Below are 19,867 nucleotides of genomic sequence, written 5' to 3'. Positions count from 1 at the left end.
CCCAGGAGCCCAGCCTGTGCCTGGTCCACTATCCTTTGCTGGCTTGGGGGCTCCCAGATAGCAGACTGCTGCTTCAGCACCCAGCATGATGCCATCAGAATGTCCCCTTGCATGTGCAGTCCTTTGGGATCTGAATCCTCCAAGTGTTGAATTACAAGCAGTCCACAGAAACTGAAAGAAGGGTTGGTGAGCAGCAGCTGGAACGTGACTGTGGTCATCCTTCTATAGCAGCTGTGGTCCTTGGAAAAGTTTTCTGGTGGTAGGCAGAAATCTGCCTTCCTGAAATTTCCACCATGTGGTTCCAGCATGTTGGCTCCCAACAGACATCTGAAAGCAGAGATTTGCTCTTTATTCCCTGAATATCACTTTCTAGAGCCCAGAAGGATCTCTGCTCACCCTGCTCCTTCAACTACTACTTGCTTGTCAATATCCCAAGAACAGAACACAGCCAGAACTGGCCATCCTGGGGCACAGTGGGTATACTGCTTCATGGAATCCAGACCCAGTACATCCTCTATGTCCTTTCCCTGCTTTCAGTTCTTATGTGGCTCCCTACTGTCCACAGGATGTGGACACTCCTTCCCTCATAAGGCCCTGTGTGAGCTGACCCAGCCTCTTTCATCGCGCCAGTGACTACTTTCAGTTCCCCAGTTCTGCTCTTCTTTCTACTAGGCTTTCACACATGCCATTCCCTCCACCTGGAACATGTCCTTTCCGTCTCCTGCCTACAGCACACCACCATCTCCTTCATCTGGTCGTCTCAACCTTAGGTATCTGTTCAGATGTCCCTCTGCAGCCTTTGCTGATTCCTCCTAGCTCCCTGAGCACCCTGGGCTCCCCCTGGCCATTGACATTTGCTTTCCTGTTTTTCAGGCCCATATATTGTTATCCTCAATGCCTAGCACAGGCCTGGCTATTGTTAGGCCCTCAAAAAAGAGGAGATCTGTGTAATTTTCATGTGGTTGCTGGCTTCCAAGATGGCCCCTAATGTTCCCCACTTCCTGGTCTTCATACCCTTGTATAATCCTCTCCCACAAGGAATAGGGCTAATCTGTATAACCAATAAGATACTGCAGAAATGATAGTGTATGATTTTCAAGGCTTAGTCATAAAAGACATTGTAACTTCTACCCTCCTTTCCCATATATCACTTGCTCTGGGGGAAGCCAGCTGCCATGTTGTGAGGATGCTCAAGCAGCCCTATGGAGAGGGCCACCTGGGGAGGAACTGAGGCCTCTTGCCAACACTGACTTGCCAGGCATATGAGTGAGCCACCTTGTGGATCTTCCAGCCCCAATCACGCCTTCACATGATTGCAGCCTGACTGACACTTGACTGCACCCTCAGGAGACCCTGAGTCAGAACTACTCAGCTCCCGAATTCCTGACCCACAGCACCTGTGATATAATAAATGTTTGGGGATAATTAATTCTACTGTAATAGATAATTAATCCATGTCCTTTTCTATGATAAATTTTTGAAAGTCTTTTGTAGAAAGTTTCAATTCCTTTTTTTTTTGGCCACACTGTGAGGTTTGCAGGATCCTAGTTCCCTGACCAGGGATTCAAACCTGTGCTCCCTGCAGTGGAAGCGTGGAGTCCTAACCACTGGACCTCCAGGGAATTCCCTCAGTTCCATTTTTGATGACGCTGCATTTGTTTCTCAGTGGCCATACCACCCTTCATGGGAGACTCTGAGGTGTCAGCAGTCAGTAGCCATGAACCCCTGGTGGCTCCTCCCAAGTGACCCCAAACCAGCCAGCTGGCTGTGGCATTCCCAGGGCTCCTTCCTTCCCAGGCAACTGGGTGTGGGGTAGAGTCAAGTTTCAAATCTGCTGAGCACCCCACCCACCCAAAATGAGAAATCAGAGAAGAGGCCAAGTCCATGGAAACTGTTCATATGACATACTTTATTTCCAATCTACAACCATTAAAAACGCTTTGTAAGTTTACACTGTACAGTTATTCTCATGTCTGAAATAAGACACGGGGGCAAGGAGAGCTGGCGGATTGGACCATGGTTGTCCTAGCACCCAATCCATCCTGGGAAAGAGCCTTTTGAAGACAGGAGTGGGGAGGAGAAACAGCGGACAGGAGAGGTGGACAGTTTGGCCCAAGGATGCCCTTAGTCCCTTCCCTCCCAAAGGCCTTTCCCTGGGGAACCCTTAGGGCCCACAGCTGCAGGGTCCACACCAGGAAACCAGGATGGTCAGGAAGGGGGCTTCACAGTATTGGCGGGGTTTGGGGAGGGGGGGCCAGGATGAGGAGGAGGGACAGCTTCTGGCTCTCTTCCCCAGCCGCTGGGGGTTGGAGCTGTTTTTTGGCACTGTCTACAAGGTCTCCCTAGAGGTGAGAGAAGGAGGAGGAGGAGCTGGCTGGGGATTTAGGAGTCTTTCTTTGAGGAGTTGTTTCTTTCCATTTGAAGAGAGGCCATAAGCCTATGGTGAGGTTCCCAAGGGATAAACGGTCAGGGTCTTTTGTCTCCCGCCCCCCGGCCCAGGACGCCCACCAGCTGCCTGGCTGGCACAACCCTACACAATCTTTTGTAAAACCCAGACAAGTAGGAGAAGTGGGTAGAACTGGAAACAAGCCAGGGGCAGGGGAAGGAAAAATGTATGCCTTCTCCCAGCCCCCCAGTTTCCAGGAAGAGGAGAACATAGTTTTGTTTTGCTTTGGGTAGGGGCAGGGAGGGTTCGCAATCTCTCAGGAGTCCAGATGAAATTGGTGTTTCCTGTTCCTGGTCAGGGCCAGCCTTAGTCCCTCACCAGGCCACACTATTTGCTGGTCTAGATCAGCAGGTGGCAAACTCCTGTGTATATCAGAATCACCTGGAGGGCTTGTTAAACCCCAGCTTGCTGGCCATCCTCCCCCCGCCCCGCCCAAGGTTCTGTTCCATAGGTCCTGAGTGGGCCCAATACTTTGCATGTCTATCAAGTGCCCAGGTGATGCTCCTGCTTCTTTGAGAACCTCCAGGCATCTCATCCTCAGCAACTTGGTGCCCCAAGACAATGCCAGGGAGCTGGGCCACAGCTGGCAAGGCCCTGCCTTAGAGGCACCAAAATATCTGGGAAGCTGCTGGGAACAGACTTGTGGTGAGCCCCCCTGTGCAGAGAAGTAAACTAAGGCACAGAGATCAGTGGCGGAGCTGAGAGAGGAGCCAGAATACCAGGGCCCAGTGGAGAGAGGATGGTGATGCAGGACTCCAAAACATGAGGGGTGCTCTGGGGCCCTAAGGATCATCCTCGTGCTTATCATAAAATCATACAACCAGCCAAACACAGAGAAGTTAAGACATCTCCTGGGCCAGGTCTCCAGACTCCTGGCTGAGGTTCCTTTTCATGGGAGCAGTTTGAGTGGTATCAGAATGGAGAGTGACAAGGTGGCCAGGCCCTGATGACTTCGGCCCTTCAAGGATGCTTAGGGGAAACCAAAGCTCCTTTCCTTAGACCCTGGGGTCCAGGGGGCTGGTGAAGGGCAGGAAGGGAGTGGTGTAGGGCTGATGGGATACACAAGGTAGGGTCCAAGAAGAGTGCAGGAGGGGTGGGGAAGAGCCCTGGGCAGGGGACTCAGGCCCAGCATCATGTCACCAGTCCCCTTCCATTCTTGGGTCTGTGGACTTTGCAAACACTGTTGGGAGGGGTAAGGGGTAGTGCCAGGGTGGGCTACAGGTTCTGCCAGGGTGGGCTACAGGTTCTGCCAGGGTGGGCTACAGGTTCTGCCAGGGTAGGCTACAGGTTCTGCCAGGGCAAGCTGTTCCAGAGGCCGTGAGGTCCAGGAGAGAGTGGAGAGTATGGGGGATGTCAAATGGACAGACAGATGGACGGATGGCCAGGGAGAGAAGAACCCAAGCCAGGCTGTATCTACTTTCCAAACAAGGCCATGTGGGACTGGGCAGGATAGAGGAGGCCAAAATGGGGGATCCAAGTTCCCCCCCAATTCCCAGTGGAAAGCGTTGGGGTCTTGCCGGGAGGCTGTGGACAGAAGAAAATGGGGCTCAAGGGTGGGATGGGGGGATGTCTTTCTGGGCTTGGGGGGTGGTCACTGGGGCCAAGCCCAGCCTGAGGCATTGGGGAAAGGTTCCCCCTTCGGTGTGAGGAAACACAAAATAAAACAGAACCCAGGGAATACAACCAGATCTGAAAGCAAACATCCGGAGTTGGGAGACCACAGACACGGGAGGATGGGAATGTGAGGCTGAGGGGACAGGGAGGGGTTTGCTGAGGTTACAGGGAAATCCACGGGAGACGAGTGGAGCTGGGGAGGCCGTTCTGGGAGGGCTGAGGGATGGGTGCTACAAGGAAGCCTGGGGCTCAGAAGGAAAACCTGGCCATGGGTCAGGGCCACTCAGTCTGCTGGTGGGAATCAGCTGGAGAAGAGGAGGCAGGAGGAGGGGAAGCTTTGGAGGAAGATGATAAAAGAGAGGATGGGTGGGCAGTGGGGAGCGAACAGACTGAGCCCAGAGAGAGGAAGGGGTTCAACCAAGACCACGGAATGGTAGGTGGGGGGTGTCTCACCCACCACTGGGGATGCAGAACCTGATGGGGGTCAGGAAGCCTGGGTTCTGGTCCTGATTCTGCCTTTAACCTGCTGTCTGACCTTGGGTGAACCACTCTCTCCCTTCTCTGGGCCTGATTCCTCATCCAAAAAGTGAGGGGGTTCGACACAAAAGGACAAGCACTGTACGTATGATTCCACTTATATGAGGTGCTTAGACTAGGCAAATTCATAGAGACAGAAAGTAGAATAGAGGTTATAGGGGCTGGGGGAGAGGGATGGGGAGTTATTGTTTAGTGGGTATAGAGTTTCAGTTTGGGGTGATAAAAAGTTCTGGAAGTGGAGAGTGTATCAATACAACATTGTGAACGTATTTAAAGCCACTTAAAAATGGCTATGTCTTATGTATGTTTTGCCACAATTTTTAAAAAAGTGAGGGGGTAGGTCCAGTTTATTTTTCTTTCTATTCACTAAGACTAGTGAGGGGTGTATCACCCCCAGGGCCAGGGCACCAGGAGGCTGGTGTGGGAACAATGAGTGTGATTAGAACACTTTCCATGGATGTAGAAAATTATGCTTTCCCAGGCACATTCACAGGCACAGTACTGTATTTGGTCCTCAGCACAGCCATGCAAGGACATTCTCCCACTTTATAGCTGGAGGAACTGAGGTACAGACTAGCCACATGCTCCGGGGCCAAGGTCATTCAAGTTGGTGGCCATTTATTATTATTTTAAAAATAGTGACCTGGAAACCATCCTTGCATCTTAGGTTCACACTGCAACCGGCTTAGTGGACTTTAAGGACACATGCTCGAAATTAGCAGCAGAAGAGTTTGTCTCCTGGGGCAACTATGGTTTCTTCCCATGACGGGATGATGACATGCTTCCCTTTTTACCATGATGCGCTTCCCTTTTTACTGTGGTTGCCAGGAAACTCAAGAGTAAAATTTAATTGCAGGATTATGGGAATCACGTCAGATAGATTTGGGGAATGATAATTCCTCTTGCTTTTTGACTTTCTTTGTTTTTTGGTTTTTTTTTTTTGGCTGCGCTGTGAGGCATTCGAGATCTTAGTTCCCCTACCAGGGATCGAACCCGTAACCCCTGCAGTGGAAGCACAGACTCTTAACCACTGGATCACCAAGGAAGTTCCTGACTCTCTTTTTTTCTGTTGTCTTACTGATCCTTATGACTAAGATTGTAAATTGCCTCCAGTGCTTTTTGGAAATTCTCAGCATAATTAACCCAAATCAGAGCTGGCTTGAGGACCAGGTCCCCTAATTACCAGCTCAATGCTCTTTTTAAGATATAACATCATGGTTATCTGGTTAAAAAAAGATGGCCTAACAGTCAGGGCTGTGAACATCAATGGCGTGGCCATTGTACTCAGGATCTCCCTGGGGATTTGTTAGATACGCGGATTCCTGGCCCAGAGGCTGAGGCGGGTCCCAGGAAGCTGCATTTTAGACATGCCCTAAGAGGATTCTGATGCAGGGGGTCCCCACACCACCCTCTGGGACATACGGGTCCAGTGATTCAGAGTGGACTGGTTTTATGTCTGGGTTGGGCAGTGGCATATTCTCGGTGTCCTATACCCACACAAAGCCCCCAGTGGGGCAGTGGGTTGACACAGCAAGCAGGACAGAGTTGGGTTAGGGGATCCAGTGGACCCAGGTTCTAGTCTAAACTTGATGACTTCCCAGTTAGGTGACTCAGGGATGAGACCTGCACTTCAGTTTCCTCATCTGTAAAATGGGAGCACTAACCCCTATCCTGCCAAGGTTGCCTCCCAGAGTTGGCCCTTAGAAGTCTGAAGGAGATGTGGCATGGGGAAGCAATTTCTAAATAGCAACGTGCTCTAGGAGGGGTGTACGGGGTGGGGGGGGGTGATGCTGGTGGGGCTGGAAGGCTGGCAAAGCTGGGGTGGGGAGGACATTCTAGATGGGAGAGGAGAGGGAGGAAGGGCCTGGAAGTTGGATTGGCAAGAGGAGAACAGGCCGGGTGACGAAACCATGAAAGGTGCATGGGGGCAGGCACGAGGGAGCCATGTGGCAATTAGGGTGTAAGAGGGTCAAGTCTTGGGCCCTCAACTTTGTCACCTGGGAGAGCAGCTCGTAGAAGGGCATCCCTGGGGAGACCAAGGGGCGGGGCCATTTTGAGCAAGACCTCTTGGAGGAGTTTTTTAAATTGGTCAGCCTTTGGTGGGGAAAGAATTAGCAGGGGGCGGGGAAGGGCTGCCAGGGTGACAGGGACTTGGATACTGATGCTTTGTGCATGCAGGATCTAGGGACCACTGATGTGCCAAAGTGGTTTGACTTTCATTTCAAATACAGACATCATTGCCCCCAGGAGGGTTTAATTTGGCTCTGGGAAGAGGTCACACATAGGAAACACAAGATCGTCCAGTTTGGGGTCAACCATGCCAACTGGTCTCCCATTTCCCCTCAACCAACTGGTGCCAACACAGTGGATCCAAGCCTAGGGGTCTGTAGGGAATTAGGACCCCAGGGTTCCTTGGGACTTTGGCTGCAGAGAATAGAGATGGGGAAAGGAAAAAGAAGGCTAGAGGAGGAGGAAAAGAAGGAAGAAGAAGCTGCTAGGAGTAAAAAGGTAAGGGGTAGCAGGAAGGGGAAGAAAGGGGGAAAGGGCAGTGTTCCTTCCTGGGACCCAATGCTCCATGGGAGTCCCCACAGAGGGCCAGGCAGTTTTCTGCTTTGGGAATGTTACCAAGACTTAAAAAGGCATTTGAAGAAACAAACTTAGAAATTACATTCCAAAAGAGTAGAGAGTTTTTACAAACCAACCCCCCACCCCAAAAAAGAAAACACAACCGTTACTAATTAAAATGCTAAAAATCAAACCAAACCAATATTTACACGTAACATTTTCAACCCCATCAAGCCCCACGTCCAGAGGCTTCTGTAGGAACAGTGATGAGTGACCTTGCACAGTGGCATGCAGGAAGCAGAAACTGGGACTTTATTGAAAACCAAGATCTGGGGTCTCTGACACTGGCTGAGGTCTGGGTGGCCAGGCTCTAAGACAATGAGAATGCAAGGACAATCTTGGGTGAGAACGACGGTAAGGCTGAGCGGTCCGCAGGGTTCAGGTCTCACGAGGATTTCTCCCCAAGGCTAGAAGCACAGCCTCCCTGGCCCTCTGCAGCTCTGGGAAGTGCCAGAGGCCTCTGGTGGCTTGTGGCCTTGTGTGAATCCCCTCACTTGGAGATAACCTTGGAGGGGACCCCTGACCTCTTGGGTGGGAGCAGTGGCATCCTAGAGGGGATTGGCCCATGGCTCCATCAGCCTGCCTGCTCTGCCCACACAGGTCACTATGGCATGAGGAAGTGGCTGCTTGCACTAACGTAACCCCAAGTTCTGCCAATAGGGAATGGTGATGAAGGAATTTGGGTAACTGGTCCAGATGCTCCAGAAAGGGCAAGACCAGGAGCTGGTGGGTGGGAGCACAGAGGCATCTCCTGAGTCCTGGGGGCAAATTAGCCAAGCTGCTGGCTTTTGGTCTTCCTGATGGCAAATTCAGATAAGCCACTTTATCCTGGTGTTTCCACTCTGAGCCCCCAGCCTGTAACAGGCAGATGTGTGGGCATGTGTGTAAACAAAACGGGTTCACTGGCACCAAGGGGGAGGCCATCTGAGTACACCTCCCCCATCACCACACTGCAATGAGCCAAGGTGCAATCCATCCGATGGCTCAGGCAGCTCACATGGGACATGGGGAAGGGTGGGCAGTGGAGTTGGGGCTGGGAGGCGAGCCGGGAGAGCCCATAAGGCTAAGGAGAGAGGCTGGTGAAAAAGCTGGCAGGCTGGTGTGAACTGAGGCAGGCTGGCAGACACTCTCAGATCCATGTGCAAAGCTGCAATAAACAACATTCTCGAAGTTCAGTCCTGTTTTCCTGCGAGTTCTCACTTGGGGAACTTGGAGAGATCTCCATGCTCTTGATAAAGCCTTAGTAATCCGTGTTTGACTCATTGAAACAAAAAAGGTTTCAGAGGGAGGGAGGAAAATGAGAAAGAAAATGGAGAATGTTTGGGAAGTGGTCCAGCCCTCCACCCTGTCTGTGAGCATTTACAGACTCACGGCTGGGGGTTGGGCAAGTACCGGGTGTTGAGTGTAAAGTGATGCTCTGAGGCCAAAGGGTCAGCAGTTTTGGGGGAGCAGGCTGCAGGGCTCCAGCTTTGCTGGTGGGCCATCCAAAGCTGACGTGGAGACCAGAGCTCGGCTGCTGAGTTGCCTCATCCACACAGGGGACCCTGCGCCTGTCCATCGTCTTAAAGCCTTGCATTGTCCCAGTGGCAAGAATACATGTATCAACCTCCAATAAATTACCTTAGGGGCTTTGGGGTAAGTTAAATTATTAAAATAAAGTAAAACCACTTTAAATATTTATAGTAAGAAAAATTCAAATAAACAACCTAGACAAGAAATGTGTTTCCAGGCCCCAGTCTATTGCCATGTCCTGGGGCACTGGCCTCTCGGAATGCTCCTCGGCCTGACCTGGCCATCTGGGAGTCTCTTACTGGGAATGTCTTTGCCCTCCACCAGCTGCAGGATGTAAACACAGTGGAGATGTGGTGCCCCTCCAGGGTGCCAGGGAAAAAGACCCCAGCGATCAAGGCAGTGGGCAATTAGGCATTTATCTGTGCACCAGGTCTTGAGATGGACTTTACCTATTTCTGTCCTCAAGGAGTCTCCTGGGAAGGTTGGGGCCCCCCACGTCACCTTGGCAAGAAAGGCAGTTCCAGTGGCTCCCCAACCCTGAGCCCCTCGTCTTCTAGTCCTTGCTGCACCCAAGCTACGGGCAGGGAGATCCAGGGCTCCAGGATTCCAAGCAGATACTTGACCCTGGTTACTGCCCTATCATATCCCCTAGAGCCACAGCAATCCAGAGCAGCAGGGCTGGGAGGAGGAGGCAGTGGAGGGAAGAAATGGACGGGGTGATGCCCATTTCAGCTCCACCAAGAACCCCAAGTTGAGCCCTAGAGCAAAGCCTGTTCTTCTCATTGGTGTTTCCTCCCCATGAAGAGGGATGTGGTTGGCAGGGAACGTCTCTGTGAGCCCTTTTCCCTGAGGGGCATGGCTGGAAGTGTATCCTTTCCTTGGCTCTTCTGAGAAGGGGGTGTGGCTAGAACCAGGCAAGGCTCTCCCTTATGACCCAGGGATCAGCTCCCGACGGATCAGCTCCCAAGGGATCTCTCTGGAGATGCTTCTGAAGCCCAGTTTTGGTCTTTCTCCCACTCGCTGCCTTCCCCTGGGAAGTCAGAGATCGCCACCCAGCAGTCAGCAGGAGGCCCCGCTTTACCTGGATGGGAAAGCTCTTCTGCGGCGGTGGTGCAGCTGCTGTCCCTCCTGGGCGAGAGATGCAGGGGGCGCGGGCCCCTCACCTCGTCTCCTCTCCGCGGGTTCCCTTTGGCTGTCCAGGGACTGGGCTGGTTGAGGTGGGGAGCTCGGCTGCTCTGTCACTCGCTGGGGGGGGCTGCCCTCTCCTCCCCACCCCAGGCGCACTCTGAAGGGTGCAGCCTGCACTTGGAAGGAGAGTGGCGGACGGCAGAGCGGGATGGCCGGGCGAAGCAGGAGGCGAGAGACTGGGTGCTACAGTCACACACGGCATCCTGGGAGGAGGGAGGAAGAAGTCGGGAGGAGCCCGGAGGCACTGCCCACCCAGGGACTGGGTGGCCAGGCAAGGAATTTGGACTCAGCTGTGCCCAGGGACCAGTTCCCAGGGGCTGTAGCCCCTCTCTGGACCAATTTTTAAAAATTATTTTCTCCCATTAGAGCAGTAATGAATGCTTATAAACAACCTTCCAGAAGGTAATAAATTCTGGAATATACAGAGAAGAAAGTAAACATTGTCCATGAAAGATAAATTCTCAAAACATTGCACACACATGCATTTACCCAAATGATTTCAACCCCTACAGCTTATTTTGTAATTGCAAAACATGAACACTTTTTTGTCATGTATGTCCAGATCTCCTTCTTTTTAATGGCCATATGCTATTCTACTGAATGGAAATAGCTTGATTTATTTATCCAATGCATTTTTTATGTGGATATTAGGTAGTTTCTAATTTTTTTTTACTATTACCAACGCACAGGGATAATGGTTAAAAGTGCTGCAGTACATTATTTACAATTGCCAAAACCTAAGTGTCCATCAACAGATGAATGGATAAAGAAGATGTGGTATATATCTACAATAGAATACTACTCAGCTATAAAAAAAGAATGAGTGTGCTGAATTGGGCGATTGGGATTGACATGTATAAAGTGATGTGTATAAAATTGATGACTGATTAAAAAAAAAAATTTTAAAAGCAAAACAAAACAAAACAAAAAAGAATGAGATTTTGCCATTTGCAGTAACATGGATAGACTTGGAGGGCATTATGCTAAGTGAGATAAGTTAGATAGAGAAAGACAAATACTGTATGATATCATTTGTATGTGGAATCTAAAAATTACAACAAACTCGTGAATATAACAAAAAAGAAGCAGACCCACGTATATAGAGAACAAACTAGTGGTTACCAGTGGGGAGAGGGAAGGGGGGAGGGGCAATATAGAGGTAGGGGATTAAGAGGTACAAACTATCAGGTATAAAATAAGCTATTGTACAAGGATATATTTTACAGCACAGGGAATATAGCCAATACTTTATAGTAACCATAAATGAACTATATCCTTTAAAAATTATGAATCACTATATTACACACTTGTAACTTATATAATATTGTACAGTAACTACACTTTGAAAAAAAAAGTGCTGCTGTAAAACTCAATTGCTTAGTTCAAATCCCAGCCCAACTGTCTACCAGCTGTGTGAACTTGGATAAGTTATTTAACCTCTTTGAGCCTTGATTTTTCCTGCTCTAAGATGAGGGACGTGATACCTTTGTCAAAGTTGTTGTGAGGGTCACATCAGGTATATGTGAAGCATTTGATAGTGCCTATTAAGTATTCAATAAATCTTAGCAATTTTTATTAATAATGCAATACATTTCTTTACACACGTGTCTACCTCTGTGAATATTTCCATAGGCTACATTCCTAGGAGAACTACTGGGTCAACAGGTAATAAGCACATTTTACATACTGAAAAACATTTGGATCAACTATGAAACCAACATTCAAAATACGGCCAGCTTTGTACCTCTGTTTCTTGATGTAGGTGTGGTTATGTGGGTGTGATGATTAATTTCATGTGTCAGCTTGACTGGGCCACAGGTCCAGATATTTGGTCAAATATTATCCTGGGTGCCTCTGCAAGGATGCTTTTGGAAGACAGTAACATTTAAACCAGTAGATTGAGTAAAGCAGATGGCTCTCTCTAATGTGGGTGGGCCTCATCCAATCAGTCAATGTACTGAACAGACCACAAAGGCTGACTCCCCCTGAGTAAGAAAGAATTCTTCCTTCCTGATGACCTTTAGATCGGAACTACATCAGCTATATATGCTGTACTGGAGCTATACTGTTGGCTCTTCTGGTTCTCAGACTTTTGGACACAGACAGGAACTAAACCATTGGCTTTCCTGGGTCTTCAGCTTGCAATATAATAAATCGCTCTCTCTCTCTCTCTCTCTCTCTCTCTCTCTCTATGTATATATATATATATATATATACACACACACACATACACACGCATAACCACAAAGCCTATTGGTTTTGTTTCTCTGGAGAACTCTAATACAATGGGTGTGTTCAGTTTGTGAGAAGTCAATAAGCCATATTCTTACAATATGCTCAGTATGTATATTGACTTCAAAAAGGGTTTTCTTAAGTTAAAAAAAGAGGAATGAATATTTAAAAGGTTTTTTTTTTTTTTAAATGCAGCCAGAGAGTATAGGGAAGTAAGGCACTCACCATACACTCCTGGGGGTTCTAGAAATTAAACAAAGTCTTTGGAAAGACAATTTAGCAACACTTATCAAATACCTTTAACAATTTACAGTCTTTTATTCTGGAATCCCATTTCTGCAACTCAAATGTAAGGAAATAATCTGCAATATGGAAAAATGCTTTTGTGTCAAGATGTTCACCACAGCATTACGTATAAATAGGGAAAAACTAGAAACCAGCTAAACATACAATACGTACAAATCACATGGGTCAATCCCAGCCCATGCCACCTCTCTGTGCCCCCACCTACAACCCTCCTTCACTCCGTGCACTGCAGACCATGATACCACCCCTGACCACAGCTGACTGGACCAAGGGGTTACACTGGACTCAAGTTACACTAGTCAGTTTCTTCCTGAAATGTGGAATGGGGACACAGGGATTTGAGTCAGACTCCCTTAGGTGCTGGAACTGGAAGATGTTATAAAAGCAGAGTAGGCAGAGCCCACCTGGACCATATTCAAATACAACAGAGACAGAGGGAGGAAGAGGACATCAGAGAAAATGAAGCTCAAGAGAGAGGAGAGGGAGACAGAGCAGCCACTGGGGCCTTTGGGTCCCTGCCCTTGGGTTCCATGAGATCCTCTGCAATTTCCCTTTCTGCAAAGCTAACTTACATGCTTTGTTTTACTAACATGCACATAATCCCTAACTAAATCTGAAATTGGTATCAGGAGTGGAGTGAGCAGCAAAAGAGTCTCAGAGGAAATGGAAGCACTTAGGGATAGAGTCTTGGTGGGGTGAGGGCAGTGGTGTGCTGGTACATGTTTAATGACTAGTTTCCCAGGAGTAAGAGGAGAAGCCCTGATCTGCAGCACTTCCAATTTTCACGGAGTAAATCCTCCCATGCAGCATTTCTAATTATCACGGAGTAAATCCTCCCCTGGTGGCCGATCTCAAGGTACTAAGGTGACATCACTAAACACAGAGATGTACACGATTGGCTCTCATGAACCAAAGGAGATGGCTCCCGCACACCACTGGGTAGCAGGAGGGCAGTGAGCATGCCTCTTCCCTGGAGGGGATGCTGGCAATCTCTGGGGTATGGTGGCAAAGCAGTTGGGTATGCCACCATGCTCACCAGTCTCTTGTATTCAGACTGTGTGTCCATCAGGTCTGCTGTTCCAGGTCTGGGGCCTTCCAACCCCCATCCCAGAGCAGCACAAGGACCTTTTGAAATACACAAACCACATGCCTGAGTTTGAAAACCAAGAGTGGGACCTTATAAGCCAATCTCACCTCCCAAGAAAAAGGGCAGACCCCACCCACCTACCTCATTGGGAAGGACCGTGGCTCCATCTCCATCACGAGGGACCCCATCCTTCCCCATCTGGGGAAGCATGGAAAGTCTGGCCTCCTCGCTGCCGCCTGACTTGGCTGCCTTCTTGTTCAGGATCCTGGCCATGCCCTCCGGCTGGTGGTAGCTGGCAGGGGAGATGGGCTCCAGCTTCTTGGCGCCCTCCTCCCCGGGTACGGACGTGGGGCTTGGCACCCGGCCACACACGTTGCGGAAGAACTCCTGCACGATGCCATACTTGGGAGGCTCGGGCTTGGCCCGGGCCTCGGACACGCCCAGTTTCCAGACGGACTCGGTGCTCCCCGAGTGCTCCACCACGCTGAATAGGCTGGACAGCCCATCGTTGATGTTCCTCAGCACGGGGCTGTCCCGCGTGGTGGTGGAGCGGGCCCAGGCCGAGCCGTTCTGCTTGCCCTGATGCAGGTTCCACAGGCTGCGGTCCTTGGCCCCGTCCAGCTTGGACACGGACCGCCTCTGGAGCTTGGGCGAGCCGTACTTGGGTGAGCAGCACGGCCGCTCGATGCGCGAGTGGACCTTGTCCAGGGAGGAGGAGATCTGCTTGCTGCGCACGGACACCAGCGAGGAGCTGCGCGGCGACCAGCTCTTGCCATGCAGGCTGCTGCGGGGCGGGTCGGTCTGCAGGCCCACGCTGACCGTGCGGGTGGTCTGCGTGCCCACGCTGGCCAGGCCCACCGTCTGGCTGGACGTGCTCTTCACCTTCCGCTCCAGCGAGCCCGAGCGCATGGCCTGGCGCACACAGTTGGTGATCTCCTTCATGTCGTCGCTCATGTTGCCCGACATCTCAAAGTCGTGCAGGGCCGCTGGGAAGCCGGGCCCGGCCGCCGAGGGGCCGCCCCCGGAGCCCCCGTCCAGGCGCTGCCGGGAGAAGTTGCAGAGCCAGCGGCTGTAGGAGCTTTCCGCCAGCCCGTCCGCCTCGGCCGACTCTTTGGGCTTGGCTGTGGTGAAGAGGAAGCCAGGCTCGATGATGATCTTGCCCTCCCTGTCATGGACCACGGGGACGCCCAGGCGCCGGGCCACCGGGGGGCTGTAGTAGACGCGGATGCCCGTCTTGTCGGGAGCCGTGTAGCTGCGCTGCATCTGCCTCCCCGCCGGCTCCTGGCAGCCCAGGGCACCCAGGCGGTTGCAGTCACGTGGCGAGAGCCCTGGCTGTTCCGGGGCAGCCTTCTCCGGGTCCACTGGCTGGGGGCCCACAAAGGCAAAGGCAGGGCTGTTGGGCAGCTTCTTGCCCCGGGCGGCTTCCCCTGCGAGGTAGGGGGAACAGTCCAGCAAACTTTCAAACTCTGACATGGAGGAAACCGATTTGGTCCTGGGAAGAGCAGGGGAGAAAGGGCAGAGTTAGTGGAAGATGCCTCACGCGGAACAGGTACTCTGGTCTTTCTCCCTGGTCCGTGCACTTCACGGGCAGGGGGCGGTGGGGCAGTGGGGAGACGGACCATGACGGTCCTGCTCACCTCTTGCGGAAGACGCTGTAGGTGCCCTGCACCTCGTCCCCTCCACACTCACACCTACACACTCAACACTGTATCTCTGAGCACCTGCCATTCTCCACCGGAGGGCTTTTTTCTGTCTGCAGGAGCACACTTGGCCTCCACCCACAGGAAGCTAGAAATTCACATAGTTTATGGCCCTAGACACAGCCCTCAACAAACAATGAGTGGGGTTTGGTGGCTTGGTACCAGCCTCCCTGTCCCGCAGGTGGGAGAACTCATGTTCTGCTCTGGCTCCCAGAGATGCTGTGAAGCTGAGCTCCAGTTGCCCACGTGTATCCTGGTTGATAACACCTCCTTTATGGTGCCTTCCCTTCCCTGTCTCACTTCCAGGCTTTTCCTTGAATCCCCTCCCAAATATACCATTTGCACTCAAATCCTTGCCTCAAGGTTTACTTTTGAGGGAACCCAATCTAGGACGCCATTTAATCTCCAGCCCAGACCTGGCACGTGTGCTGCCTGATGACTGTAAGTGCCGGGCATACGTGACAACATTGCACACGTCAGACCATTCAGTCCTCCGACAACTCTAGGGGGCAGTTCCTGTTATCCCAGTAGGTAGAAATGGGAAGTATAGCCCAAGGGCACAGAGCTAGAAATGACAGTGCTGGAATTCAAATCCCACACTATGACTCCAGAGCCACCCTCCTATCCCGGGGCCCACCTGGCTTCACGCTACTCGCACGGCCCCTGGGAGGTTCTGTTACCCTGAATCTTTTCATAATGGTTTCCTAATGGTGGAGACATGGTCCTGATAGCTCTAGGGGTTTTTCTGGCTATAGCACAGGGCTGGGCCCAGAGGATGCTGCTCACTAGTCCCAGGAATAGATGTCCAGCTGGACTCTTCCAACTCCAGAGACAGGAAGAACCCCAAGAGGAGCTAAACAGTTTCTTTCTCAGCTAGGATATTCTGGGGCCCCAGTTTTCCACGCCCAGAATCAAAAAAAGCACAGGCTACAATTGCCATCACCCAAACTTTCCCAGCTCCTAAGTGGCTTGGGTTCCATAAAAACCATATCTCAGGGGACTTCCCTGGCGGTCCAGTGGTTAAGACTTCACCTTCCAATGCAGGGGGTAAGGGTTCAATCCCTGGTGGAGGAGCTAAGATCCCACATGCCTCCGGGCCAAAAAACCAAAACATAAAACAGAAGCACTATTGTAACACTATTGTAACAAAAAGCACTATTGTAACAAATTCAATAAAGACTAAAAAAATGGTCCACATCAAAAAAAAAAAATCTTTAGAAACCATATCCCAGTGTTCTCCCAATTCAGCTGAGGTGCAGTGGTGGGTGCGCAGGGCAGAGGAAGAGAAGAGAGGCAAAGGGGCAGGGCAGCCTGCAGGGTTGGGGCTTGGGGGGGGCAGAGCAGGGGGAGGGGCTGCAGAGTGGAGCATGGGGAGGGGCTGCTAGCACCTCTTTAAGCCGGTTCCCCCAAGCTCAGCTTCAGAAACAGCCTCCTTGTTGTGGATCTTCTCACTGTGTGTCTGCCATAGAAGAGAGACAGGAAAGGGTCAGTCTGGCCACTAGCACACAGAGGGAAGGTAACAGGGGGTCAGTGTGGGAGCTGGCCCCGAGCCCCACGCATGAGTCTCCTCTTGTAGAGCAGGAGTGGTGTCAGCACTGATCTAGAATGCTCACTGGTCAGTTTCTGGCTACAGTGCACCTAACCCCTCTCCACACACACATAGGTATGTGATCCAGGCATGGCCAATCAGTGGTCCAAGAGAGGACCCAAGGAAAGAGACTCTATTTAGAACTTATTCTGAATGTAGTGGCAGCAACAAAGCACCCAGTGGTCGCTGCTCAGCTGAAGGTGAAAGCAGTGACCTGAGGTCCTGCTTGGGGTTTGCCCCACCCTGGTTCAGAGACCTACACCAGTTTTCTGACCCTGCATCACCAGCCCTCTTGAGCCCCTAATGAAATCCTCTCCTGCTTCAGTTCCCCAGAATTGGCTTTTATTGCTTCCTCAGGCTGTCACGAGCAAGGGCCCATATGTTCACTGTTTGGTTACTCGGTGTGTGGCTATACGGACAGTGCACCTGAGGCTTAGAAGCAAACTTCACTGATTGATCTCCACAACCAGGGCTGGGCTAAGGCAGAGAACGTGATTCTCATTTTACCAATGAGGCAACTGGGGCCCAGAGAGGGAGAGTGACTTGCCCAGGATCACACAGCTCTTTGGAGGCTCTGCTTTTGAGAAAGGCACAACTGAAACACAGAGAAACACCTAGCCTTTGTCCCAGGTATGGAAGGATGGAGCTAACAGGGGGCTCTTTACAGGTCTCAAGGCTGGAACCATGAAGTAGAGACCTCAGGATTGAGGAGCCCAAGGGGGTGAGGGTGTGTGACCTGTGGGACAGGATTAGCATCCTCCTTGTCACATTCCCCACAAGTGAGAGACTTTCCAGTGTAGCCAGGAGCACAGCACATGGGCGGCCTGCCACCCCACTCACCTCTTTCCAGCTGTTGTCCTGCTTCTCCAGATCTGAGTGCTTCAGGACCCAAGGGTCAGCAGCCTTCTGCAGCTGGGCAAGAGTAAAGAAGATGGTCATGTGCAGGCAAAGATGGTGAGCAGGGCCCTGTTCTGTGCAGGGCCATTCCCCAGGCTCCACTCTGCAGCCCAGATGACCCAGATCATAGACTCAGAGCCACCTTCCCAGTGGGCAGCAGCTCTGAACCAACGGAGTGGGTTTGACAAATGATCATGAAACCAACCACTTACAGGCATCCTTATAAGTGTCATTATATCAAGCACGGTAATAGTTGTTATTACCATGTTAATTCACGCTACAATGCCTGCAACAGCTACATCAGCTAAGCAGCAGCTGAATGACATCAAAGTGGTATCTCCACCTAGGTATGCTAAGCAGCAATTAAACTGAATGAGAGTGGCCTCTGCATTCTGTCATGAACAGCTCTCTATGAAACAGGCAAAGCGTAAATAATATGTACATTAGGATTCAATTAATGATTTAAAAAAATCTCTGAATGTAAATTTAAACAGCAAGAAAGGGAGGGAGTGGGTTGGAGTATGCTTTTGTAATATTTGAGTCTTACATAAAGATGAAGTCCTGACTTATACAATTGAAATAAAAAATAAACAGTCACAGTCACAGGAAAAGTCACAGTGGAGCATAGCAGCTTGATAAGCTAGGTGCATGTTAACTGTAGTAGGGCTGTAATGGTCAATGATTGTTTTTCCTATTTCCCCCTTTTGGTCAGAGGACTCTAATTTTCATGGGAAACCTCTTGGTTCCGAGGTTTTGGCAGGTTCTAGGTGTGGGCACGTGACTCATACGTGGCAGATCAGAATCCTTGTGGAAAAGGAAAACTCTCTTTCCACTGAAACTGCTAAGCTGTGAGGCTATGAATACAACACTAACAGAGGCCATCTTTGAGAACGGCTTGCTTCAGAATAAAACACAGAGGAAAGCAAGCCTGTGAGACTGGCAGAGAGGAAGACCTGGTCCCTATTGCAGTCTCCGAGCACACAGATCCATCTCTACCTGAAGGAGTCTTCCCCCTGGTCTGTGCCTATAGCAACGTCCCCCTTGTGGCTTAAGCCGTCTTGGGCTGGGACAGACCTCACCTGGCTCAGGCGATTCTGCAGCTCCTTTACCTGCTGCTCCGCCTGCTGCTTCTCCCCCTGAAGCCGCTCCACCAGCTGCAGCTTCTCCTGGCCCCAGTTGTGCTCACTGATCCGCAGCTGCCGCGTCAGCTCCATGACCGCACTGTAGGACTCAGCCAGGAGCCGCTGCTGCTCCTCCCGCTCCCTCTGCAGGGCTGCCTTCCAGTCGGGCCCCATCCGATCTCCAGCCCCCTTCCCAGCCTTCAGCTCCATCTGCGGAAAGAAGAGCAACCTCGGTGGCTGGCACCAGGAGGCCCCTCCTCTCTGCCCTCCCTCGTCCCTCCCCGGGCACCAGCAGGGGGCAGGGGGGAGGGTGCTCTCCTCACAGGACCCCTCACCCAGGAACCTTCACTGACCTCCTCAGTTAGAACTAAACTTTTCTCACAGGCAAGGCCTGGGTAGCACAGCTTCTACACACCAAGCTCCGTGCTAAGGGCTTTTCAGGCATTATCTGTGCCCTCAAGAAAACTCAGCAAGATAACCACCATTTTCAATATTTTACAGAGGAGGAAGAGGTTCACAGAGGTTATTTGTCCCTGGTGACATAGCTACAGAATGGCAGAGGTTCCTAGCTATTGCTTCTCATGATATTTCATCAACACTTACCCATGTTTACCAGGGTTTACGGTTAGTGGGGGACATGCACAGTCACATAAAGAATGTGGGCAGGATGGCTTCCCTGGTGGCGCAGTGGTTGAGAATCTGCCTGCCAATGCAGGGGACACGGGTTCGAGCCCTGGTCTGGGAGGATCCCACATGCCGCGGAGTAGCTGGGCCCGTGAGCCACAACTACTGAGCCTGCGCGTCTGGAGCCTGTGCTCCGCAACAAGAGAGGCCGCGATAGTGAGAGGCCCGTGCACCGCGATGAAGAGTGGCCCCCGCTTGCCACAACTAGAGAAAGCCCTCGCACAGAAACGAAGACCCAACACAGCCATAAATAAATAAATAAATAAATAAAAATTTAAAATAATACAGACATACACTTTAAAAAAAAAAAAAAAAAAAAGAATGTGGGCA

At 51.1% G+C, this 19,867-nt stretch overlaps 1 protein-coding gene across 3 annotated transcripts in view; it reads right to left on the bottom strand.

The window, feature by feature from the left end:
• Window positions 1-1,913: 1,913 nt before the first annotated feature.
• Window positions 1,914-19,867, bottom strand: part of MTCL2 (microtubule crosslinking factor 2) — a 71,626-nt gene continuing 53,672 nt past the window's right edge. The window contains exons 11-16 of one of the 3 annotated variants that reach the window (XR_009703571.1): window positions 18,812-19,063; window positions 17,676-17,747; window positions 16,636-16,706; window positions 13,689-15,039; window positions 9,816-10,125; window positions 1,914-8,369 (exon numbers count right to left, since the gene is read on the bottom strand). Coding sequence is in view for 2 of the 3 variants with exons in the window: in XM_061210180.1 (XP_061066163.1) it covers window positions 9,973-10,125; window positions 13,689-15,039; window positions 16,636-16,706; window positions 17,676-17,747; window positions 18,812-19,063 (1,899 nt within the window). In the remaining variant the exon portion in view is untranslated. Of the gene's footprint in view, window positions 10,126-13,688; window positions 15,040-16,635; window positions 16,707-17,675; window positions 17,748-18,811; window positions 19,064-19,867 lie in introns of all 3 variants that reach the window. The other 2 variants (XM_061210180.1, XM_061210179.1) reach the window with 2 other exon arrangements.

This window comes from Eubalaena glacialis, chromosome 13, assembly GCF_028564815.1.
Source record: "Eubalaena glacialis isolate mEubGla1 chromosome 13, mEubGla1.1.hap2.+ XY, whole genome shotgun sequence".
Lineage (NCBI taxonomy): Eukaryota > Metazoa > Chordata > Mammalia > Artiodactyla > Balaenidae > Eubalaena > Eubalaena glacialis.
This window is presented reverse-complemented; position numbering and strand designations above follow the sequence as displayed.